Source organism: Crocodylus siamensis, chromosome 4 (genome assembly GCF_052110815.1).
Source record: "Crocodylus siamensis isolate JL-2025a chromosome 4, ASM5211081v1, whole genome shotgun sequence".
Taxonomy (NCBI): Eukaryota; Metazoa; Chordata; order Crocodylia; family Crocodylidae; genus Crocodylus; species Crocodylus siamensis.
Window position 1 is genome coordinate 153,812,051 of NC_143398.1, and position 26,493 is coordinate 153,838,543.

The 26,493-nt window shown below is 46.0% G+C and overlaps 1 protein-coding gene across 1 annotated transcript in view; it reads left to right on the top strand.

The window, feature by feature from the left end:
• The window catches only part of LOC149866825 (leucine-rich repeat-containing protein 37A-like), a 33,867-nt gene that overhangs the window by 1,390 nt on the left and 5,984 nt on the right, over window positions 1–26,493 (top strand). Inside the window, exons 3-10 of the mRNA XM_090041655.1 lie at window positions 2,029–2,100; window positions 6,457–6,528; window positions 6,992–7,072; window positions 12,988–13,059; window positions 15,795–15,869; window positions 22,938–23,056; window positions 24,314–25,902; window positions 25,996–26,100. Coding sequence (XP_089897781.1) covers window positions 2,029–2,100; window positions 6,457–6,528; window positions 6,992–7,072; window positions 12,988–13,059; window positions 15,795–15,869; window positions 22,938–23,056; window positions 24,314–25,902; window positions 25,996–26,100 — 2,185 coding nt within the window. The remainder of the gene's footprint in view (window positions 1–2,028; window positions 2,101–6,456; window positions 6,529–6,991; window positions 7,073–12,987; window positions 13,060–15,794; window positions 15,870–22,937; window positions 23,057–24,313; window positions 25,903–25,995; window positions 26,101–26,493) is intronic.

A 26,493-nucleotide genomic window follows, 5' to 3' on the forward strand; every position in this document is an offset into this window, starting at 1 on the left:
GAAAAGTAGGGCTGGAAGGGTCCTCCAGAAGATTATCCCTATCCAAACCAACCCATACAAGCCATAATCTAAATTCTATGTAAGACTACTATCAACCCTGACACAACACAGACCTAACACCCAAACCTGCCATAGGGAAAGCAGGGGGACCACGGCAGCCAATATCCTGCTTCTATGAAATGTTGTCAGTATATGCTCAAGAGGTCCTGGGTAGAGGGCTGTGCCCCTGCTACAGGCGAAGGCATAGATCTCCACAGTCCCTACCAGCAGGGAGAATTTGGTCCCAGCAGGAGCACTGGCACACCCCTATGTCCCACCCACGGTCCCTAGCCTTGGCTGTAGCCAACTCCCAATGCTTCTGAGGGAGGATTAAAAACTCCCTGACATACATAGCAGAAAGGAGGGGAGGGGATAACCAGCGAAGCCCAGAAGCATGGGGAAGACCCATGGCAGAGCATTGGCATAGCTATGTCTAGTTCATGCCTGGCTCTCCAATGTCTTCTTGAACACCTCCAGTGATGAAGAGTCCACTTCCCTAGACAGTCTGTTCAACTACCTCACTATTATAACAGTGAACAAGTGACTTTGTGGAAGATGCTAGTGTTCAGTCTCACAAAGGCCCACTAGCCCATCCACCCCGCACCCACTGCTGAGGCTGGAACCCCTCCCACCAGGGCACTTGGCTGGGCAGCTGGGATGGGTTGCAGGGCGACAGGGAGCAAAAAGGGCAGACGGGGCCAGGCAGACCCTGGGACCTTAGGGCAGTGACAGTGTGGGGCCAGGCCTGTGTAGAGCTGCAATCCACTGCCTGCACTGCCCTGCAGTGGGTGTGGGCTCCACAGGCAGGGGTGTGCAGATGCGGATCATGGCTCTGTCCTAGGCCCCAGCCCTTCAGTGTTGTCATCCCATGATCCTGGACCCAACCACAGACGCAGCTCTCTGTCTGAGGCCCCATCCCACCTGCTTGGCTGCATATCCTGTCTGCACAGGTCCCAGATGGTCTCCATGGAGACCTTGGGATCACAGGGTAGGGACAGTTCAGGGCCAGGGCCAGGGCAGAGCAGCAATCTGCTGCCTGCACACCCCTGCAACAGGCACTGGTTCTGCAGGCAAGGGTGTGTGGGGAGCAGATCGTGGCTCTGCCCTGGTCCTGGCTCTGCCCTATCACTGCCTGGTGATCCCAGGGTCTCCATGGAGACTGGCTGGGACCTCCATGGGCAGGGTGCACAGCCAGGCAGATGGGATGGGGCAAGCGGTGAACTGCATCCAGGGCCAGGTCCAGGATCATGGGTCAGTGACAGCATGGGGCCAAGGCCTGTGGCAGACCCATGATCCACTTCCTGCATGGCCCTGCCTGCAGAACCAGTGCCCATTGCAGGGCCATGCTGGCAGCGGATCACAGCTCTGCCCTGGCCCTGTGCTACCACCACCCTGTGACAGCTTCCTGTGATCCTGGCCTCACCCGCCCATCCCACTCCCTGCCCACCCGCAGCCTCATCCCACAGAGGGAATTTGGTGAGCTGTTGCACAGGGGGATAGGGGGTGTCGACCCAGCCCCTGACAGCTCACCAAAACTCCCTCTGTGGCCCATGAGGCCAAATAATTGCCCACTCCTCGTTAGATGCAGAAATAGATTGGAAACCTTCTAGCTCAGCGCTCATCTTTCCTCCATTGTTCCAGTCTGAGAAACAGGAGGTAAATTGGAGCCATACTTATCTTGTGAGCCCATGAGTCAGCAAGTGTGAAGCTTTTATTGGACTAATTAGAAGAGGAAATATAAAATGACTCCATAGCTTCTGAGAAATACAGTTCTGGATGTCAAGGTGTTAAGAATAGATGTCATTTTAACACTGTTCCTCTTAAAATAAGTATCTAGTTCTCTTTTTACAAAACAGAAAATGATTATTTTGATCCATGTCACAGTATCTGATTAACTGTATTTGGGTTCACAAAAGCTTGTCCTCTGTATATATATCTTACTTCTATTTTGATACAGCAAAGTAAAACCTCTTTTATTTATGCTTTCAGACTCTTCAGGGGCAATGGTGTGAGCCAACTGCAGAAAGATTCTTTTGAGGGCTTGCTGTCACTGAAGCACCTGTACGTGTGTATTTGGGGGGAGTACTTTATTTGCAGGATTCCTCACTCAAGCATTGTACTAGACAAAAGATACATGCTCTTGAAATCCTTTCCTCCTGTTGGCAATAGTGAGCTACTATCATCTGGGCTGTTTCAAAGCAATTAATTTTAAAGTTGGCACCTTGGGGAGAACTTGGAAAAAAAGCAATGCTATTTTTAACAAGATTTGTTTCACTTCATACTATTTTATTGCTCATGCTATTTTGGGTCATTTGTCCTACTCTGTATCATCATTGCAGAAACAGATGTGTTTTTATGGGTATGTCTATACTGCTAAATTACAGCACTGTGCTGAAACGTGCTGTGCTCTCCCACACACACTACTTCCTGAACCAGAAGTAATATAGTGCCTGTAGTGCAGCACTACATGTGTACTGATAAGCTCTGCTGAGTGGTAAAGCTAACTGGCATGGACACCACCCTTATGGAGACTTGTAACGCTACTTTTAGTTTGGGATTAACATGTGTGAAGTTGATACTGTCTCACCATAGCATTGCCTAGTGCCATAATTGAGCAGTATAGGCGTACCCCAAGTGTGAGAATGCCGTCAGTGCAAAATATAGTGGAGACACACTGTTGTTTTTCCTTCATTGTAGCTAGCAGAAGACATCACCAGTTGGAGGCATAGGGCTGACCTCAGATAGCTACATCACGATAAAAAATACTTGCCTCTTGTCTCCACTAGCTGTTATCAAGAGAGCAGGTTTGCAATGAGAACAAAATCTGAGGTCAGAATCTTGGCTAATTCCTTGCTTATCGCCTCCTTCCTTCCCTACCCCTCCCCCCCCTTTTATCCCCTTTGATCAATTCAGCAGCAGCAATGGGATTGAATGAAGTTTGACATTCATTTGATTGCTTTCATTTACTGTTTGCCATGTGTTCAGCCACAACTCCTATACACCCTGGGACCTCAAGGCAGTCTCCGCTCCTACTTCCAAGATCAGATGCATTCTGTCCAGCATAACCATACCTTTCAGCTATTTTATTACCTTTTTCTGAATGTATGAAATCCTGAATTAATTCCACAGTAACCAGATGTAAAGTCACAGGCAGGGATCTGCATTGTTCCATCCTGCATAGCAAAACTGTGGGAAATAATTTTTTGTGAGTCCATACTTTGTCCTGTTTGAAGGGGCATGGCTTTTCCATCTCAAATCTGGCAAACCCAAGGGAACTGGGAAATTAGAATTTTATAGCAGGCCTGTCCCTATCAATGGAATATTATAATTATGTAGATGATCCTTGATATGTTTTGAAGACTCTTGTGGTTTCTTGGCAAATAGTGAAAGTACTATATTAATTTATCCCCATTTTAAAAAAAAAGCCAAAAAGTCTAAACCTTTGCCTTCTCACATTCATGCTTACAAGTGTTAAAAGGACATGATGGTTTGTGAAAAATGGCCTGTCTCTTTAATGCCCCAACCTACAAATAATATTTTACTTTTCCCTTGAGATTCAGTTTTTCTTGTTCTGGGTTTTCCTGTGTTGTGGTGTAGGAGTGTGTGAGTTAATTTGATACAAATGAAGTGTAAAAATAGCAATGTCTTTTTTGTTTTCTGTCTTCTGTTGGTTAATCACTGTAGCATTCTCTTTTATCTTTCCCAAAAAAAGACCAAATAGGCAATACATAATTCTCTAGAAAAGCTACTGATGATGGTTAAATCTTGGATGGCAAATGACCAAAAGAGCCAGATTAGTCAAGTGGTTTTGGAGGAACAAGGACAACAGTTTAGCAAAGAGAAAGCTGAGGGTACTGACAGATATGAGGGTACCTGGTTTTGTATGCACATGTAGATTACACCAGGATCAGGACTGGTCCAAGGAGCTGCCATCCTGGAGCGGCTGCACACAGTAGGCTGCTATTACTGCACTTTGTCAATAAGTGGTAAGGGAGCAAGTAAAAGCCTGCTTGCCTTGAGCAAATAGCTACCCCAGGATGAACACAAACAGATGACCCCTAAACCAGTGTAACTTACACTGGTGGAGTTTAACCCTAGTGTCGCAGTGCACTGAAGTGCCTGCTCCTAGAGGGAAGGACAGGTGCTGGTTGTCGGGACAACTGCAGTCAGTCAGCTGACCGGAAGGGGGCAGGGCCCGGCTTATATAAACAGCCTAAGCTGAGATCAAGAGGGCAGTGCGCCTCTGGCAGTCGCGGAAGATGGAGCTCTGCTGGAGCAGGCCAAGGTGAGGAGCCTGATGGCCTGAGCAGCTTATGGGTGAGGATACTAGGCAGAGGCGCCCCTGGCAGGGATGGAAATGATGATTAGCCAGAGGGCTTAGGGTTTACGTTTTGGCCAGGAGGCTTGAGTTTGAGTTGGGGCTGAGAGGCCGATGGTTTTGTTTGTTGTTACACCGGAGTACCGGGTGAGGTTGTAGGGGTGGAGGAGGCCTCATAGGAGCTCCCCAGCAGCGTGAGGGTTCCTGGTGCCAGAGAGGGCACAGTAGTTAGGGGGTGCACTGACCCCAACCCTGAGAAGGGGATTCGGTGGATTGAGGGCCAGGTAAGGCTGAGGCCACCTGAGCCCAATTGTGGGAAGCCCTAGTGGGGCGTAGGACCCGAGAAGGGAGTCTGGGGGCCAGGCATGGCTATGGCCACCTGAGCCTCAATTGCAGGAGCCGCGAGACAGGCCCCAGTGCGGGCGGCGTGATTGCGGCGACAGGCCCCAATGGGGCAGTGTTGTGCAGGAAAAGCCCCAGGGAGGGCGATCGTACACAGACCGCGCGGAAAAGGCCCAGGGTGGGCAGCAACTGCAGGAGAAGATAGGGAGTGCCCGTGAGGATGCATAGGCGAATAGCCCAGGGGGCGCGCACGAATAGAAGCCCCGGAGAGGGCGCAAGTACTGGGAGAAGCCCCAGAGAGGGCGAGCGTACAGAGGTGAGCCCTGGAGAGGGCAAGTGCCAGGAGAACACTAGCCCGGAGAGCGTCCGCAAGGGCGCAGGCTATAGAAACTGACTCAACAACATCCAGTACACCTGAGAGGCTTGGGGCGTGGTATAAGGGGTGGTAGGAGCCACGCATAGCCCATAGGGCTGGGTGCACCAACCAATCTAGGCAGAACAGGGGCCAGGATGAATAAGAGCACCGTGTCCAGGGGGACAAGAAGGCAGCCTCCCTTATAATACCGATACCATCAAAGACACGGCGGGCAAGAACAAGGGTGCTTGATCGCCAACTTGGCACGGTAGGGGGCACCAGGAGAGATCACAGCTGCTCCTGGGTCCCCACCCTGTGACACCTAGTTATTCCAGAGATAATTCTCCACTGGTTTGGGTGAATTTACCCCTGTTTAATAGTTTGCACTGTCTGTCAACTACTTTTTATAGAGGTGTGATGCCATCTGTCCATGCTCTGAGGCATATAAAGGAAGAAAAAGAAAAGAAGGCCCCAAAGAGGGCAGGGAGGGGAGGGTAGTAACCCTGATTGCCCTGATTTGGAGTTTAGGGCTCAGATGATTCACATGCTGTTACTTAACAGTAATCTGTAATCTCTACTGAGTTTAGGCTCATTATGGTTGATTATTTTTTTCCATTGAGAGGCAAATTTTCTATTTCCTTTTACCCTGAATGGAACACCCAGGTTTTTATTATAAGTAACCTGGCTGCTTGGTCTCAATGACATATAGTATGCGATGTGAGATACAGTTTGGATACTAACCTGGACGAAGTTGTGGGAAATAACCATAAAGAAACAGACTACTCTTTCATAACTTTCAAAACTGAAGCTGTCCAACGTCAGCAAGTGTCATGTAATCTGTTGCTGATAGAAAAGTGATAACCTCCCATGTGAGTCCCCTGAGCCAGTGAGAGGAGATACTGTTCCTGATATTCTGGTTGACATCAATAAAAAGGGGGAAAAGGCCCCACTTGACTAAAGGTTGGGTAGCTGGAGTCTCGATTTAACTCCAGCCCTCTTGATTGCCAAGAATCACCTGAAGCCTACTGGTATAGCAGTTATCAAGGCCCACCTTCCATAACTGCTAATCTGTGCTCCTCTATAGACTCCATTCTCTTTTTATTGAAAAAAGTCCAGCCTTAACTCATTTGTGGCTTGGACACCATTGAAGGATTTGGATCAGAGCAAAATGGAAGTCACAGATATGAAACAGTGATGAAAAAGTCCTTAAAGAGCTAGTTGGGCTTTTTTATTTTAAGTCACCAGAGTGGTTATAAATTATGCATACAAACAGGGTGATATTGAATAGATATGCCAAATTCAATCATAACTACTTACAGTCATTTCTGTATATGTCAAAGGGAATGAAAGGAAATGTTACAGTTCAGAAACAATTAATATTTCATGCTCTTAATTTTAACAGGGACTTGTCCTGCAATAAAATCCTGACTATTGAGAAGCGTGCATTTGAGCCTCTTCCTTTTTTGCAGTTTCTGTAAGTTGTCCAGATGATTTTATGTAATGTGTAATGAGTGATGCTGTAGAAGACTGTCTACACTTTTGTAACCTGTCTGCTGGTAGAATCAATTAGTACTTTGTTACCATTATTTATAGAAGTATGGCTGTACCAGAACACTCGATGATATGTAGCTAGGGAGATCAGTAGAGATCTCTGGATGACCAATGACAGCATGCTGTCTGCCCCCAGTGTGTGGTTGTCCACACATAGATATTGTAGAGGATGCTGCCTAAAGGCCTGCTATATCCTGGAATAGAAAAAGTTTAACCACACATGCATTTCACTTCCCCTACTTGACAGGTTAAACAAATGCAGAAAGTAACATAATTTCCTCACCCCTCCATCTTGGATTTGTATAGTTCGAATGAATCAAAATTGCTTATGACCAACTTCCTGTGCAACAGGATGGATTTATTTCTACAACTGTCTCTTTTCCCAGAAATCTTCGTGGAAATCTTATTGCAGAAATTAGTTATGGGACATTCGTGGCATGGCATGGGATGCAGTTTTTGCAGAAGATGTAAGTGCAACAAAATCTATTCAGGCGTAAAGTTGAAACTAGGGCTGTCAAATGATTAAAAATTTGATTGCAATTAGTTGCACAATTAAAAAAAATTGGTTGCAATCATGATTTTAATTGGACAGATAAAAACTCAAAACTATGCTCAGACAAACTCAGGCAAAATTATGCAGGTATTTTGTACGGTTGGGGAGTGGGGAATTTGTGAAGGTGTGGGTGGCTGTGGGGGTGTGTGTGGGGTTTGGAGCCCAGAGAGGGGGGTTCCCGCATTCCCTGGCAGGATGTGGGGTACTGTGGGTCAGGAGTGAGGGGCAGCAGCAGCGCTGCAGGGCTGTGGCTTGGGGGTGCGGGACACATACACACATTGCCCAGCAGGTAAGTGTGTGTGGGAGAAGGGGTGTGCAGCAGGCAAAGGGTTGGGACAGATCAAAGCTCCCACGTTGAGGGAGGAAGTGGGGCAGGGGCTGGGGTGAATGGGTCCCCAGGGCTGGGTGGGTTATGGGACAGCTGCAGGCAGGGTGTCCAGGGGTGCAGGGTGGAAGGCTTGGGGGGGCATGTGCTCCCTGAATTTGTGCACAGGGTGGAGGCAGGCTGCCACTGCACACTGGGCTCTGCACCCCACTGCCATTGTCCCGGGAGCCAGGGGACACAGCTCAGCCAGCACACAGCTCCCAGGCCAATGCCCCATGCACAAACTGCCTCCACCCTGCACACAAATCCAGGGGGCACATGCCCCCCATGCCTCTCCTGGCAGAAGGCCCCACTACATCCCTAAACGAGCGACCCACGGTTCCATCCCACAACCTGCCAGACCCTGTCCTTGCCCTTGCCTCTGCCCCTGCCTCTGCCTCTGTCCCTGCCTCTGCCATTAGCAGCAAATCTGCTTCTGCTTCCATGTATGTGTAAATACCTGCCTAGGAGCATTAGAGTAGAGTAGTTTACTTGTGAGTAAACTGATCCCAGATCAACTGCATGTGTAGATGCGCCCACTGGGTGCATCTACACATGCAATTAACAAGTAGCAATAAACTCTGGCTCAGTTTGTGCTGCAGTTTACTGCTCCTGAGTGCAGCATTTTACACATGTGCCTAGAATTGCAGCACATTGAACTGAAACGGAGCATCCCCAGCTGACAGGGGCTCCAAGGGGTCAGCCTGCCAGGCTGGAGCTGCTTTGCCCTGGCTCACCGTGCTGTGGGGGGGCTGGCTAGGGCACAAGGGTCTACAGTGTGGAATAACCAGCAGGCAGCCCCTGCAATATAGCTCCCTCGTTCCCCAGCCAGCCCTGGTCATTGTCTGCATGTACATTTCAGCATATGTAACTACTTTGCTGTAAGATAGTACTTGTTCCGGACCTACAGCAGAGTTAATTAATTTACTAAGCTCTAATATGGGTGCATGGGTAGACAGTGTTGCTTTACTGTGGCGCTAATTACTCAGACCACAGTAAAGCATACATATAGATGAACCCACTGAAGAGGTGTTGGTCTCAAACCATTTACTGTATTTACTCAAGTAAAGGGGATTTTTTCCCCAATCAGCACGGGGGAAAAAAATGCCCCATATTTTATATTCTTCATAAACCAGCAAAACCCCTCCCCATCATTAAAAAGATATTGTCTATCTTTAAGCTGCTTCTAGAAACAGTATGTGCTCAGTCATGGAAACCAACTAAGAAATTAATTGAATGAAGCTCATGCTGAGCACGCTCATAAAACACCTGGATCACACTGGGCAAACACAATGATGGGAATCTACCACAAAGCTAGGTTAGTGTTACTGGACTTAATGTTAAACTTTAGGTGTTGGCACCAAAGTCATGAAAATGCTTGAACAAGAATAGTCCATTCTCTAAAGAGAACATTTTTTGAGCAAAACAATTTGCAGTTTCAAACATAAGACAAAGAAACAACAGACAAACACGTGAAAAATTACAGACCGGCAAGGTTCTTTGAGTAGATGTGATATCTTTTTATTAGACCAACTGAGTAGTTGGAAGAAAGTTCTTGACAAGCTTTTGTGTGCAGTCACCCTTCTTCAGGCATAGGGAGTCTCTGCTCATCTGATGATGAGACTCCAAAGAATGAGAGAAGCTTAAAGTGTGGCAGGATGTCAGTGAGAACATAAATAAGTAGAAATTAGAAAGACAAAAGGTAAAGCAGGTAACAGAGGGGGAAGAAAGCAGGGGGAAAAGGTCAAAGGGATAGAATGCACATGCACCCCCTGAGTGTGGCGGTGCACCCCTTGCAAAAAGGTGACACTGCCGGCAGCACCAGCAGGCAGTCACCACTTGCCATCCCCCCCCCCTTGCCACCGACACTGCTGGAGGCATCTGCGGGCAGTCTGCAATCGCCGCTGGCTGCCGCCACCACTGCCGGTGCCGTCTGCAGGTGGTCGCCAACCACTGGTCAGTGCTCACCACACCCTCCCACACCCTCCCACTGACAGCACTGCCGCTGCCTGTGGGAGCTCCCCACTTATCACCTCCATCGCCTGCGGGAACTCGCTGTCCCCTCCACAACCTCCGGGGGCAGGTGGCATTCATGCACCCTGTGAAATCCTTTAAATGCCAAACACTAGCAGAGGAAGGAAGAGGAACTAAGGGAGATGGACAGGGAAAAAGCTGATTGTAAATTTGGAAAATCAGCCAGGAAGCAGATAAAGCATTTGATCCCATCAAGAGCTACCAAACGCCAGGTCTCAAAGAGCACCAAGGCTGGCTGTGGAATGTGATCCAGAGGTCCCATGCTACCAGGACTGGACACAGGCATGGGTAAACTGGGCAGCTGCCCGGGGTGCAGACAGAAAGGGGGCCCAAAAATGGTAATTTTTTTATTATTATCATCATTATTTCTGGCAAATTGGGCCCGATACTAAAAGTTCACCCGGGGCCTCCAGGAGTCTAGGTACAGTGCTGCAGGCTGCCTTTATGAAAGGAGCAGGAGGGAATGGAAAGAGAAGCAAGAGGTTTAAGTAAATCAGGTGAGCAGGGCTGCCTGAAAATGTTCTACCCAAACTCTTTTTTCCTACAGGAAAGTGCGTCTTTGAATGCACAAAAATTTTTCATGGAGGCTGTCTGCTCTCCTCAAATATTTCCATTTGTTATCAGAAGGCCAACAATTTTGGCTGAAAATGAAGCAGATTTTAACCAAAAAACACTCAATTTTCTGGGGGGGGGGTTCTTTTTTTTTTTCAATAAAAAGTCAGAAATTCCCACAGAAAAGGTAAACAAAAATAAATTAATTTTGTTATTGTCATAAGTTTCCATGGAAATCCTCCTCCCCGCCACCGCCCAACCAGTTTTCAAGCCCAGACTACAAGCATTTTAGAAGCAAAAGAGACAGTTAGGTACTGGATGCAGGAATGAATAAGGAACCGGTAGATTTTGAACATGAAGAGGGATGTGACCAAGGTTCATACCTACAAGGTGATACCAAAAGCTTTTGAATTTAATTAGATTTTGGCAATAAAATACCATAAACACAGTAGGAAGAAAGGAAGATCTGAACGGCCACAACCCAAAGGGGAGGGACTTCAAAATGAGTGGTTGCTCCTCAAGGGAGTGATTCTGGATGTGCAAGCAAAGTCTATCCCATCTTGGAAGAAAGGCAGCAAAAGGGCACAGCAGCCCCCTTGACTCTCCAGGGAACTAGCAGACCTCCTGCATCTTAAAAGGAAGACCTACAAAGGATGGAGGACTGAATCCACCACCAAGGAGGAATACTCTGCTCTGGTCCGGACCTGCAGAGAGCAAACCAGGAAAGCCAAGGGTGCAACTGAACTCCAGCTAGCTACAAATATCAAAGACAATAAAAAGTCCTTTTTTAGATATGTGGGGAGCCGGAGGAAAAGCAAGGGCAACATTGGGCCCCTGCTAAACCAGATGGGACAACTGACAGCCGATGCCCATGAAAAAGCAAACTTGCTAAATGGATAGTTTGCGTCAGTTTTTCACCAGTCCCATGGGACGCCTCTGCCCACTGTGAGTCAGGGAAGCCTGGGTGAGGGAAATTCCTTACCCTTCATCAAAGCTGACCTTGTGAAGGAACACCTTGACAGGCTGGATACCTTCAAGCCAGCCACCCTGACGGTTTACACCCAAGGGTACTCAAGGAGCTGGCAAGCATCATAGCTTAGCCCTTGGCACAGATCTTCAAGAGCTCCTGGTGCTCTGGTGAAGTGCCCAACAATTGGAAGAAGGCCAATGTGGTGCCTATCGTAGATCCGGCAAACTACAGGCCCATCAACCTGACCTCTATCCTGGGGAAGGTCTTGGAAAAGATTATCAAAGAGGCCATCCTTAACAGACTAGCTGACAGCAATATCCTGATGGATACCCAGCATGGGTTTGTTGCGGGTAGGTCTTGCTTGACCAATCTCATTTCCTTTTATGACCAGGTGACGTATCACCTGGACAAGGAAGAAGAGATTGATGTCATATATCTTGACTTTAAAAAAGCCTTCAATCTGGTATCCCATGATAACCTCTTGGCAAAACTGGCCAACTGCAGCCTCGACCTCACCACAATCTGCTGGCTGGGAAATTGGCTCCGCGGTAGGACCCAGAGAGTGGTGGCTAATGGAAGTCATAGTCAAGGTGCGCTGTAACCAGTGGGGTCCCTCAAGACTCTGTCCTACGGCCTATACTTTTTAACATCTTCATTAATAATGTAGACATTGTCAGAAGTGGGCTGGCCAAGTTCACCAATGGCACCAAATTCTGGGGTAAAGCATCCACACTTGAGGATAGGAGATCGATCCAGGCTGACCTTGACAGGCTCAGGAAATGGGGGGATGAGAACCTGATGGTGTTTAACACCAAAAAATGCAAGGTTCTCCACCTTGGGAGGAGAACCCGCAGCATGCTTATAGGATCGGCAGTGCTATGCTGGGTAGCACTACAGAAGAAAGGGACTTGGGAGTCATGATTGACCACAAGATGAACGTGAGCCTTCAATGTGATGCTGCGGCTAGTAAAGCGAGCATAACGCTGGCTTGCATCCATAGATGCTTCTCAAGCAAATCGTGGGACGTCATTCTCCCATTGTACTCAGCCTTGGTGAGGCCGCAGCTGGAGTACTGCATCCAGTGTTGGGCTCCACAATTCAAAAAAAATGTGGAGAAGCTTGAGAGAGTGCAGAGAAGAGCCACGCGCATGGTCAGAGGTCAGGAAAACAGGCCTTATGATGAGAGGCTGAGAGCCATGGGACTCTTCAACCTGGAAAAATGCAGACTCAGGGGCGATCTGGCCATGTATAAGTTTATCGGGGTGCTCACCAGGATCTGGGGGAATGTTTGTTCACCAGAGAGTGCCCCAAGGGATGACAAGATCAAACAGTCACAAACTCTGCTGCAACTGATTCAGGCTGGACATAAGGAAGAACTTCTTTACTGTCTGAGCCCCCAAGGTTTGGAATAGACTGCCGCCAGAGGCAGTTCAAGCACCCACTTTGAATGCCTTCAAGACACATTTGGATGTTTATCTTGCTGGGATCCTATGATACCTGCTGACTTCCTGCCCCTGGGGTGGGGGGCTGGACTCAATGATCCTTCAGGGTCCCTTCCAGCCCAAATATCTATGAAATCTATGAATGGCAATTCCAGCTTCTGATGTTCGTGAGTATTATTAATCAAGGCATGGGGCCATGTGGGGTGGGAAGTCAGGAAAAGTTTAGAGTCAAAATGACACCAGAATCATGAGTGATAGAAGCAAATGGAAAGAGTGGGCTGAGGGAAATATTAAGGGAGATATATTTTCCAAGAGAAGCACTTCTGTGTTTTACCTCGTTAGCTGATTATAACCAAGGCAGTATGTATTTCAGGATTCTGCAGGAGTGAGCAGTACAAACACTGTCAGCGATCACATGCCTTTCTAGCGCATTTGTTCACAGTGTTGTCTGATTTGTTTTTTTCCAGAGTCCTAAGCCGTAATCCGTTGTCAGCCATTGCTGACAAAGCTTTTCTTCAATTGCCAGCCTTGAAGTACCTGTAAGTATAAACTTGGCTTGACTTTAACCAGCATGTGTAAGGTATATCTTTGCATCTGCAAGGGACAACCCCTTAGCAGAGCGTACAGTGTGCTGAAGTCGCTGCTTGCTGCTTTTAGAGCAGCTACTATAGTACAAGTAACCCCAACAGGAACAGAAAAATTAAAGAGCAGAGCCATTCACTCCATTCTTAACACAGGCCAGATTGCAAATGGCATGGGCTGACCCAAAGGTGAACTGATGGTGGTGGCTGAAGATAATGCTGCCTAGAGAATCCTGTTCCTCCACAGCCCGTTTTGCCTGAGCTGCTGGGAATCTGAGACAAAACTTTAAATTTTTATTTATTTATGGGGGGGCGGGGCAAGGAATTTCTCTCCACTCCCTAAAACTGCCCCAGGCTATCCCTAAGATTTGCAGCAGCCCTGGCATGCAGGCAGGGAAGAAATCCCCTCCACTCCCTGGGGCTGCCCCAAGCTGGTAGACCCTAGGCTGGGGTGGGGGGAAGCCCCACAAGGTGGGGGCTTCTCAGTGCCACCATGCTGGGCTGCATGGGTAGGCACCTGGCCAGAGGACTTCTCCCTCCCTCCTGGGACAGCGGCGGAAGCAATCAGCAGCTGGGAAAGGGGAGGGAGGAATTGCCCTCTGCTCCCCTTGGCTGTCTGGGCTGGGGAATGCTGACTGGGCAAACCCCACTAAAGGGTAGGCTCCCCCAAGGTGGGCCAGTACCCAGACATGGGGTTGGGAATAGGTACTGGGGAGCCAAAAGGGGACACTTGGCTGGGCTGGCAATAGCCAGCAGGCTGGGAGAGCACCCCGCACAGGGCTGAGTCAGTGCGGCCATCCCACTGCCTTTCCCAATAGAAAACTGAATGTCAATTTAGTTGGTTGTGGTTACCCGTGCAAGCTATGCAGCTTAGAGGAAGCTGCCTAGTTTGAACTGATTCAGCCTCAGGCTTTTTGACTGTCCGTACTTAGCCCTGGAGACTGGGAAAGTACCTTGCCACTGGACTCTGGAAGTGACAGGGAGCCTCTGAAGATGGAGAGGCTGCTTTTTGCTGAAGTGTAGAAAGCACTGATGTGACTGCAGTATAGAAAGCAAAGACTCTGGGAGCTAATTAATGCCATGCTTCTACCTGGTTAACATAGATACCAGGTTTGGTGCCTTTGGCGTTCTGGGTTGGCTGTGTCTGTGCTCCGGGATTGCTTTTATCAAGGCACCCCTGGAACCTGCACTTTTTGATAGGAGTTCTAGTAATCATGGTCATCCTCATCAAACCCACATTGCAGGAGGGGCTTAGAGCCCCAGATGCTATCATATCACTTCCTGTGATGATTATAACGAGCAGCCCTGAGCTCTTTCTTTAGCTCACATTACCTTTCACCTGCAGGAGTTCATCAATGCTGTTTGAGGAAGCCCTTTTTCTTCTGGAATATCCACATTCAAGCCACCCCACATGGCCCCAAAGGACCATGGCTTTTTCCTCGGTGCGTTTTCCCTTTCAATGGCTGCCATTTTGGTACAGTTCTTGAGGGATGGCATTGTACCAGTTTTCTGCTCTTGCTGTGTGAAACATGAATCAGACATTGTACACAGGGCTTTTGGGAAAAGCCTATATAGTGGCATTAATTAAAAGCATGCTCTCACCTCTTAGCTTCTTGGCAGGCCATCTATAATACTTAAGTGCCTCCCATTACTTAAATGCTTCTGAGCTTCACCATCTCTAATGCATTTACCCTTAGAATATCCCTGCAAGATAGGGGAGTGCTATTACCACCACTGTACAGATGAGGCATCAAGAAATTGACCTGCTTATAGTCACTCAGATAGTCTGTGGCAGAACAAGGAACTGAAGCTAAACCAGGATCCTAACCCACCAGCCCCTCCTTTTTATTCATGGCAGGGACTTTCACAATAGTATGTATTATCCACTTCTTTGTCAGATGCATGCATTCTCCTACACTAGAAACAGAATCATCATATCCTTTTTCTGTAGGGAACTTTGTTTTCTTCCACCTTGACCTTTTCTTTTCATAATCCATTTGTGTGATTCAGATTTTCATTTTACTCTGTTCTATTTCATTCCTATATGTAATGCTTCCAGCCACTGGACTCTGCACTCAAGGTATTTTCAAATCCATGTGGGTGGAGTGGAATAGGGTCCTTCTTTGTTCCTTTGGGAAATTCCTAAATCCACACAGAACTTAGTATTGTTTGCAAGACAGGTCAGGTGATCATTATTTTTCACCTCATCCTACTAATTCCAGGTCAGGCCTTTGGTTATGAATCTCACACAGGTTTAGTCAAATTATCGTACTGGAATGGATTCTCAGCTGTTCTATCCAGGCATAGCTTCACTGAAGTCAGTGCTGCTATACCTGACCTTACATCATCTGTTTACATCGTCTGAGGAGATCTCACCCTTGCTTCTAAAAGCAGAGGCAAACCAATGCTTGCCACCTATCATGTTCAGCACTTCCGACTCTGCATGATGTCCTATATTGTAATTATTTGTCTTTATTTTGCCTTTAATATTATCTGGGAGAATTTTATATTGCCAGAATCTGAATTATGAGACAAGGATTAGTAATGTTATGATTTTTTTCAACTCTTATACAGTATTTTTTTAAAAATGCAGGCTATCTTTTCATATTTAGTAACTATCAAGAAGATTGTCTTGTCCACAAAGCAAGCTTCCAATAATCAGGCCTGAAATGTCTTTTTTTTAACTCTTTCAGAGATTTAGGTGCAACAAAAGTGACTGAACAGATATTTCACACGCTTCTCGTTGTATCACTACACTTAGAAACCCTGTAAGTACAATGAACTTTGATTTTATTCATTACATATTGCACTTGGTAAAAATAAATTATCTCCTTGAAAAGCGAAAGGTACCAAATGCAACATAAAAGTAATACCTTTAAACCCTGACTTCAACCTGTGTAGAATCATTGATTTTTCTGTAATAGTCTTGGATTACAAGTATCTCTTCCTGAGAATTATTGACATGAGCTACAGTATATCAGCTGAAATACATGATATCTGAAAAACTCCTGCAGTGATGACTGTCTTTGTGCGAGTCTATTCTGGCTAACAAGCCACGGTCAGATGAAGCATGGTATCTACTGCTGTCTGTAGATAAACTACCAATGCCATTTTCTGAGAGTATAATTAAAGGGATGTCTTAAATAATAGATGCACACAAAACATTTTTGTTTTGTCTTTGACACGTTTAAATTGGGGGCAAGGTAAAAGGCAAACTTCTACCACCATCTCTTTGTGAACATTTATTATTTTAACAATTTGGGGAAAAAACAGTGTTGGGGTTAGGACACAGTGTTTCTGGCCACTTGATAAATGGTCATATTAATTGTGGCTTTTTGTAGTTTATCAGCACTGCAGAATGCAATTGTGAGGGGAAGAGGTACATGTATCACAATGCATCACTGAAGCTGCATTTTGTAACAAACAAAGCTAAAATTAATGCTTTAATAAAAAAAATTGCAACAGTCCTACCAGTAATAAAACAATAGCTTTTATCTGTTGCTGAGATACAGGCCCAATAATAAAAATAGTTTCCCCAAACTCTAAATATTTCTAATAAAAAAATCAGATTGAACAATGCATAAGTCTTGTTTAATGGCCTGTGAGCACCTGAGACAGGATATCAGGTCTGAAAACCCTTCAGATGACTTGCATGTTAAGGAAATCAGGGAGGTCTCTGGACAACCATCTCAGACTGAGTGGCCCTCTGAGGGAGAGCTAGGAAGATGTGAGATGAAAACAATCTGGAAAGAAACTTGAGCAATGGAAAACTGTTTGTGAGTACGGTCCTGTTTCAGGGATTTGTTACTTAGGCTAAGTGACTAAGGCTGAATAATAAAAGAAAAGACAAATTCAGGAACAGGCCAAGTTCTGCATTAAACCATACTGAGTCAAGATACTTTGACCTGGCCAACAGGGGAAAGATATGGACAATAAATGTGTCTTTTTGTTTCAACAATCCCAGCCTGCCTGCCCCTGCCTCCCCACTATGGCTGTGACATTCTCTGCTGGAATGGAAGAAGCCACAATAGAGTGAGGTTGATGCAGAATTGGACTGAGTCTACCAGGAAAACCCTACATCTGGGGAATTGTTGGCTGCCACATGAGTAGTGGAAAGGGTGAACAGAGTGCTCGGGACCTGACCTATTTTGTAAATGGGGAGGAAGGAACAGCATGGGAACAAGGCACATTCACTAGGGCTGTGTGAAGCTTCAGGTGGTGATTCAGTGGCCGAATCTCCAAGTCCTCGAATCAGGGGACCAATTTAAAGGTCTGAATTGATTCAAAGCTCTTTGAATCTTCAGCAAAAATTCGGAGAGCTTTGATGATTTGGGCAGTCCCCAATGGATGCAGCAGGGAGCTGCAGCCACTCTGAGCTGGTAAGTACTAGGGGCTGGGGAGGGGGTGCTGTGGGGAGGGGACCATGCGAGGACCCCTGCCAACCCCCCCCCAACTCCCCTGCTCCCCCCACCCACTCCAACCCCCCCATGGCTGCTCCCTACTTTAAAAAAAAAAGCCCAGTGCTCACTGGGTGCTGCCGGGCAGGGGGCGATCCCCACTGCCCCATGCTTTATGGGAGGGTCTGCATAAGCCCCCTTGACACTCCACTGCTCCCCTGACCTCTCCCCCACAACGGCCTGGGCTCTGGCTCTTTAAGAAAAAAAAATAAAGAAAAACCCCGGGACTCACCGCTCTTGGTGCAGTCTCGGGGCTTCAGGGACTCCTGCAGAGCCCCCAACATGGTGCGGGGCAGCGGGGATCACCCCCGCTGGCAGCAGCGGTGAGTCCCAGGGTTTCTTTAAGGTTTTTTTTTTGGTTTTTTTTAAAGGGCCAGAGCTGGCCCATGCAGGGCACCTGTGAGGGGGCTGGTGGAACAGAGGGGGGAGGTTTGGGGGCTCCTGCAGAGCCCCCCATGCAGCATGAGGCAGTGGGGGGCAGCAGGGATTACCTCCCCCACCCAGCAGCACCTGCTGAACCAGGGCTTTTTTTCCCGCAAGTGCTAGGAGCTGGGGCAGGCGGGACGGACATTGCTGGGCTGGGATAGGGGTGGCGAATGGGCCTGGCCTGGCTGATTCAGGGATTCAGCTGGTACCGAATCTCCGAATCAGATTTGACTGAATCAAATCAGGACAGTAATTCGAGTCACCGAATCAAATCACTGTCCCTCAAATCGGCCGAATCTGAAACAAATACTAGCCACTTTGCACAGGCCTAACATTCACAGCATGTAAAATAGTATGTAATGCAAATCCATTGACTTCAGGATTGCTTCACTGGCATAAAAAATGAGAAAGAGATTGGTGAAACAGACTGAAAGAGTTTTAAACAGCTTTACTAAAAATCCCTTTCCTTCACAATTGCTTTGCTTTCATTTTTCTGTGTCTTATGATGACATGACATTATTAGCTCTCCTATCCCCATAGAGTAGGAATGTTCAACCTGCAGCCCAGGGTCCAGATCCACCCCCAAAGCCATGACATCTGGTTTGCAAGGATCTCCCTGGGTCAGGAAACTTGGCAGTGATGGAGGTCTGGCACCTGCTGCCAAATTTCCAGACCTGTGGAAGCCCCAAGAACTGGATAGTACAGCCATGCACACTGCAGGACAGCAGAGAAATGGGTGAGGGCTGGCAGAGGCAGCATGGGACCCAATCCTGGCATGTGGAGACCAATCTAGCCTGCCAGCTGGCCTCATACCACTTCTCCAGCCCACAGGGCCAAAACATTGAGCACCATTGCCACAGAGCCTTCTTTGGTAGGCAGAGACTTTCTTTATCTATCTAGCTATTCCCACAGCAAATCGTTGGTAAACTGAATTTAATTTTGTAATCACATGTGTCCAGTGTGAGTACCTTTTGTCTTTCAAATATATGAGCTGAAAAAAGTAAGGTCCCCCAGGAGTTTGAAGTATGAATTTATAAGACTCCAACAGCACTCTGCCTATGACTGTCCCACAGGCATAGGAGGATACACCCTGTATTCCCTGTATAGGAGGGATCACGTTGGGAAGAAGGGCAGTGGAGTTACTCTCTGTGCGAAGGAACATTACACCTCCCTAAAAGCAAAGATTGGAAATAAAGAAGGGCAACTTGAGACCCTATGTGGCGAGATACAAGGAGAGCATGGGGAAGAAGATTTGACCATAACAGTTTATTACAGATCTCCAAACCAAGAGGAACAGCTCAACCAGGAATTCTCTGGAGAACTGGCAGATATTGCACACTCTCGGAGCATAGTCACCCTTCAACTACCCAGACATCTTGTGGGATGAGCACTCAGATGAGCACTCACCGGTCAATGAACAGGGGGGTCCCCTAGAGGTCAGTCAAAGAGCAGGGGGTGCTCCCCAGTGGCCAATTGAAGTGTGCAAAAGCAAAACTGGAAGTCCCGCCATGGCACTCCTGGTTTTGCCACTGCGACTCAAGTCCCATCTAGAGGACCATCCCACCAGTTGAGAAATCCTACTCTAACACAAGAAGTCTATGGGCCAACCAGGGGCAAGACACACCTAGACTTGGTTCTGGCCAAAGGGGACGATCTAGTGAGCAACCTGAGAATTGAAGGAAAACTGGACGACAGTAACCATGAGATGATCTCTTTCTTCATCCACTGTAAGTCAGGGAAATTGGTCTGTAAAGTAGAAATCCTTGATTTTTTAGGAAAGTTGACTTCCACAAGCTTAGGGGATTGATGGTTGAGGTGGTGGGACCATAGTCCAATGAGGAAGGGGGTACAAGAAGAGTAATCATTCCTCAAGGAAGCAATCCTAAAAGCTCAAAGAAATTCCATTCCCTTGTGTAAGAAAGGCTGCAAAAGGGCTGGGAGACCCCCTTGGCTCAACAGGGAAGTCATGGACATCCTGAAATTTAAACAAGAAGCCTACAAAGGTTGGAAGTCAGAAATACGTACCAAAAAGGAGTACTCGGCAACAGCCTGCACCTGTAGGGAGCAGGTCAGGACAGCAAAAACACAAACCAAATACAGATTGGCAGCCAGAATCAGAGACAACAAAAAGTCCTTCTTTAGATATGTAGGAACTTGGAGAAAAAATAAGGGAAGCATAGGGCCCCTGCTCAATGAAATGGGATGGCTGATAACTGACACTTAGGACAAAACTGAACTCCTTAGTGAATACTTCACATTAGTATTCCATCAGTCCAAGGGTGTTAGCCTGCTTGACATGATACAGGATGATCATGGTGGGGGTGACCACTCCCCCATAGTTGGCATAGATCTTGTGGGGGAGCACCTACAAAGGCCAAATATCTATAGGTCAGCAGGACCAGATGAACTACACCCAAGGGTGCTAAAAGAAATGGCCACTCATTTCGCAACCAATGGCAAAGTTATTTGAAGACTCCTGGCACTTGGGAGAGGTCCCAGAAGATTGGAAGAAGGCCAATGTGGTGCCTATCTTTAAGAAAGAGAGAAAGGAGGACCTGGGAAATTACAGGGCAATCAGTTTGACCTCAATCCCTGATAAAATCCTGGAGAAAATTATCAAAGAATCCATTACAGACAGACTAGCAGAAGGCAGTATCTGAAGGATAGCCAGCATGGCTTCATTACAGGCAGGCCATGCCAGACCAACCTCATTTCCTTCTGTGATCAAATTACTTGCCACCTGGATGGGGGAAATGAGGTTGATGTCATATACCTGGACTTCAAAAAGGCCTTTGACCTGATCTCCCACAAAGTCCTCATGAAAAAGATTGGGAAAATGTGGCCTCGACTACTTTATGGTCCAGTGGCTAGGTAACTGGCTCTGTGGTAGGACTCAGAGAGTACTGATTGATGGAACCAAGTCATCATGGCAGAGGGTGACCAGTGGCATCCCTCAGGGTTCTGTACTCAGGTCAGTGCTTTTCAACATGTTCATCAACAATTTGGATTTGGATTTGGATTTGGGTGAACTAACAAAGTTCTCTGATGACACCAAACTATGGGGGAGTGTGGTCACGCTCGAAGGCAGGCTGGCAATACAGGCTGACCTGGACAAGCTTGCAAGGTGGTTAGACCTCGACCAAATGTCGTTTAATATGGAGAAATGTGGATTGCTCCATCCGGGGAGAAGTAATTCACAACATACTTAGAGGCTCAGCAGTGCTACACTTGCTAGCACCGCATATGAATGAGACCTGGGTGTCACAATAAATGACACAATGAACATGAGCCACCAATGCAATGCTGTAGCTGGCAGAGCTCATCAAACACTGGCATGCATCTGCCAAGGCCTCTCAAGCAAGGCTAAGGGTATCATCCTCCCTCTCTACTCAGCCCTGGTGAGACTGCAGCTGGAGTACTGCATCCAGTTCTGGGTGCTGCACTTCAGGAAGGATGTGGAGAAGCTCGAGAGAGTCCAAAGGAGGGCCACATACATGATCAGAAGCCTAGAGACCAGGTCACACAAGGAGAGGCTGAAAAATTTGGGACTGTTCAATCTGGAGAAGAGAAAATTCAGAGGGGACTTGGAGGCATGAGTATATCAAAGGCATACATCAGGGCCTGGGGGAGCATATGTTTACCAAGGCCCACCAGGGAGGACAAGAAATAATGGGCACAAGCTGATTGAGGATTGCTTCAGGCTAGCCATAAGGAAAAACTTATTTACAAGTCAAGTACCGAGGGTTTAAAACAGGCTCCCCCCAGAGGTAGTACAGTCATACACCCTGGTGATCTTCAAAAAGTGTCTTGATGCCCATCTTGCTGGGGTCATCTGATCACAGCAGTCTTTCCTGTCCAAGTGCAGGGGGGTTGGACCTGATGATCTGTAAGATCCCTTTCAGCCCCTAACAACAATAGCTATCAACTATCAAATAGTACACTTAAAGCCCCTAAACTACCTTAACTCTGCCCCATCAAGATGCCAGTCTGTCACCTTGTTTTCTTTGCCTTCAAAACACTACAAACTTGAAACACAGAACACGTTTTTTCCCCATTTGTATCTAGTACACACCTCTGATGATTTATCCATACTCAAGCCCCATAGGGTTTTGTTTTTTAAATACTCTAATTCCATAATATATATGTATGAGTCTTGAACATAGAGCCAGATTGGTTTTATCTAATAATCAAGCAATATAAAGGTAACATGCAAAATCCTGGGATTACAGTCAGCATAGTCAAAAGAGAAAAGTTATTTGCATAAATAACCTTCCTTAATTTTTTTAGCAAAGTCGTTAGGCATTATTTATAAATCATTAAAAATAAAAAGGTAACCAGCTTATTTTGTCCTTTGCAATCAGATTTATAAGGAAACACATATTTAGATCACTTAGGCTCTTTTTGTAGTTCTCTGTTTATACTGAACCAAGAATAATGGAGTTCTTAGTCTGGGCCTAGAGATCCTAGATACTACTATACTAAATAATAATAATTATAAAGATATAACAAGAAAATGCAAGAGATGATAAAAAATTTAAACAATAAATTATGCACTGAAAAAACGGTCAGAAATGTTGTTTCTAATGCGATGTTTCAGTTTTTTCCTTAGAAATTTCCAAACAAAATAAAAATCTTCCCTTTTTTTCTTCAAATTGCAGGGGGGGGTTTGGTTCAGCTCAGTTTTCAGAAATAAAACAAAAATTTAAAAGATTATTCAATAAGAAAATGTTGCTTTGTTTTAAATTTTCACACAGAAGATTTACACAATTTTAACAGGCATCTGGGCAAGAACATGTCATTCAAAATGTTGCTGTGGAAAAAAGTATTCAGGCGGTTCCATTCAAATGCAAAGAAAAATGTATTGTTCGGGGCTCTTTTGTACTTACACAATATGTAGTAAAATGCAAATCATAGAATGTTGGATGTTGTGTTCAATACTTTTTTTGTCTGTAGTGTACTGCCTGACAGCATGATGTGCTGCCTCTGCAAAATACAAAAGGATATTGAAATGTCATACAAGATGATCAAGTTACACTGTGTGGATTCACGTGTCACTAACTCCTCTCTTTGTGGTAGGTGTGCAGTTACCAAACACCATTTTCAAAGTAGACTCTATAGAAGTCTTGTGCAAGTCTGCAACCCCAGCAAAAGTTGTCACTACGTGGGGCTGCCATGATCAATGGGTGGTCAGTCTGGTACTTTTCAGCCAATTCCAGGGGCATCTCTGCTGCAGTGGTACTAGGGCTACATTAGCACTGGCAGTTTTAATGCCACTGTAAATGTGGGGCCATTTAAACACCCTGAAAGTCAGCTGAGCATGGGCCTTTATAAATCTTAGTAAGTCTTGTCTATACCCAGCAGACCATGGAAAGCCTATAGATTTTCCTTTCAGAAAGTGATCTTAAAGAAATAACGGCTGAAGCTTACTTGTAATTAAAAACAGAAAATATCAAATATCATCTTGGAAGAGACTGGTTTGTTCAATTAAATAAGCATCACTGATTCCAACCAGCACATTTATTTCCATACCAATACAATTTCAGGCTCTGTGTTGCATCTGCAGCCATCCCGTCAAACCAGCTTTTTAATACCCTAGACTCAAAACTGAAAATGTATGTTCTGAATTCTGCTGCTCCTTGGCAAGCTATTCATTTGTTTCAGATATTTGATGAGGAAGTATCCATCATGTCTAGGGACCTACCGGCTGAAGTGGGCTGCACAGCAGCTCCTTTAATCTTGCAGGTTCCCCCATACACCCCCTCTGCCTGCCCCCCTCCCTATCCCCAGTTCCTGATAGCTGTTCCAGTTGCCCTGCTGCTTCTTGCTGACCGGCCAGGAGGCAAAAACGGTGCTGTATTTAAAACCATGGTTTTCACCTCCCTGCCAATCAGGAGGAAACAACAGAGCCCTATCACCACTGGGGGGGGGTAGCATATGTGGGGGAACCTGCAAGATTAAAGAAGCTGCTGTGCAGCCCATATCTGCTGCAAATTCAGTAGGCCCCTGGTTATGTCCTTGAAGCCTTCTCTCTCTAGTACTGTATTATGCTACAATTTCATAGGAGATATAGAAAAGATATGATGTATAAACATCAGTCTGTTCAGGCCCCAAGAGATGGACTGATTGATTTAACAGGACTTTTCCTTTCTCTAGCTTATCTATTAAACATTTCAGGTGGGGTTTCCTTTAATATACTTTCCCATTGAGTTCTTCCATTATATTAAGTAATGGGTATCTGTTGCCTGGCTTAAATCTGTGATCCTATATTTTGCTAGAAATGTCTTCTTGACTTAGGGGGATATCTATCTTCTCTCTCCTTTTCTGAGCAGCAGACAAAGAACATTTGGAAAAGATGCAGAAAGAATTAAAAGAAGTGCTACGATCCAGGAACCCAGACATAAGTGTGGTGTTACGTCTTAAGTCTGAAAAATCTTTACGCTCAAAGAGTGACAGTGACATCCTATCACTTGCAACTTTCCAGCATCGGACTACTATTGCTGTTGAGGATCTTATTTCTGGGTTAAATGACAATTACCCTAGGCCTCTCTTCAAGAAACCTGACAAAAATCGCACAGAGCTGGAAGTCTTGCCATTGCTCAAACTGTTCAAATTTGACTTACACATAAAAGGTTCAAATCGTTTAAAACAACGTAAAGATCAGTCAAATCTGAACTGGGCCAATTTAAGTGAACTGAGAAAACTATATCTGTTGGCAAATCTGCTAGCAACAGTGCTCCAAGAAAAACTACACGAGGCTGAAAAAGGCAAGGGAAAAAAGGAAGCCAGACATGTGTCCCTGACAACGCCAAACAAGCACTTGAAAACCAGAAAGATTTGTAAGGACCTTGCACAGAAATGCGATGAGAAACTAACTGGATACATGGCTGCAAAGAAAACTCCTGAAGAAATAAAGGAATGTGTTGATTATATGTGGAGATGTATAAGTAAAGGGGGGAATAACCAATTAAGGATGGTAAAGAGAGAGGTCCTGCAAATCAAAGGAAGCAAAGGAATGCTAGCTGTGACTTTAAAACCCTCTAGCACACTATCTGTTCTTAGGCATCATAAAGTATCTATTCCTTCCTTCAGGAAACGTTCCCTTTCAGACCTCCCTACACAGGAAACACACTTGACTGGGTCCTTTAAGGTTGAAAATGAGTCTCATGACTTATCAGGTAATATCATCATTGTCTTGAAACACCACAATAAAACTGAAAAGGTGAAGCATCCACCTGTTAAAGAGTACGTTAACGTTTTTTACCAGCCTAGCCAGCATAGAAATAAAAATCAATATCGCCTAGAGAACACACTTCAGAGACAGAGTCCGTACATGAGTCGTATGCTTAAGGAAAGTATGCAGCGCTACAAGATGAAAAGTAAAGATGATGAACAGGATAATCTATTACCCAAAAATCCTGTTTTCACAAGCAGGACAGCTATGCTGTTGGAAAAGCCTCCAGAAGATGAAAAAAGCTTGCTAGATGGAATTTTACCCGACATCCAACAAACTGATGAAACGCGCTGGAAGCATCAGAAAGAGGAATGGAAGGATCAGAAAGAGGAATTTGATTTTCCATCTGAAATAAGAAATGCATCCCCCCCAGATAATTACTCGATGCAAGGAGACATATTTGAAGCGGAGCTCAATAAACGATTGAGCACCCTCATCCCAAACAAAGCTGTGAGGGACCTCATCTCCCACGTGATTAGAACCCTGAAAATGGACTGTGCTGAGCCCAGTGTGCAGCTGGCCTGTGCAAAGCTCATCTCTAAAACAGGCCTGCTCATGAAACTGTTCAGTGAGAAGGAAGATCTCAAAGGAAGCTCCTCTTTGTGGAGCCACTATCTCTGGGAAGTGGACAGCTCTTCCAATGAGAGAGAAAAGCAGAAGGTGGCAGGCAAGAAGCTTTCAGAGGATGTAAGCAATGAGATAACCTGAGAAGTGTTTCCCTCTGAGCAACAGCTAGTCGAGAAAGTGACTTTTCTCTCCTATTTTGTTTCTGTTTAATAGCTTTCCAAGGACTCTTCTAAATATGGCTATGGTAACAAGCTGCTGTTGGCAATATCAGTGACTGTTGTGGTAATGGCTGTTATTGCAGTGATTTGTATCATTGAGGTGAGTAAAAAAAATCCATTTGTCTATTATATAAGTAGTGATAGCTGTAGTGTACAGGAATAGTGTAGTATCCCTTTAAATCAGGGGCAGGCAATCATTTTGGACAGAGGGCCGCTTACTGAGTTTTGGCAAGCCATCAAGGGCCGCATGACAGGCAGCCAGGGCAGAAAAATATTTATTTTTTAAATGTTTTAGGGGCCTCACAAGCTGGATAGAATGGCCTGGCGGGCCGCATCTTGCCCACCCCTGCTTTAAATGGGCTGTGAGCCTTGTGGTTTTCATTGTGTTTTGTGTTTTAGAAGCTGCCAAAAGCCAATCAGAGCAGATAGCTGTAGGTAGGTGGCCTGGGTAATTTGTGTATAGCTATTAAATGCAGTGATTTGATCTGTGCCT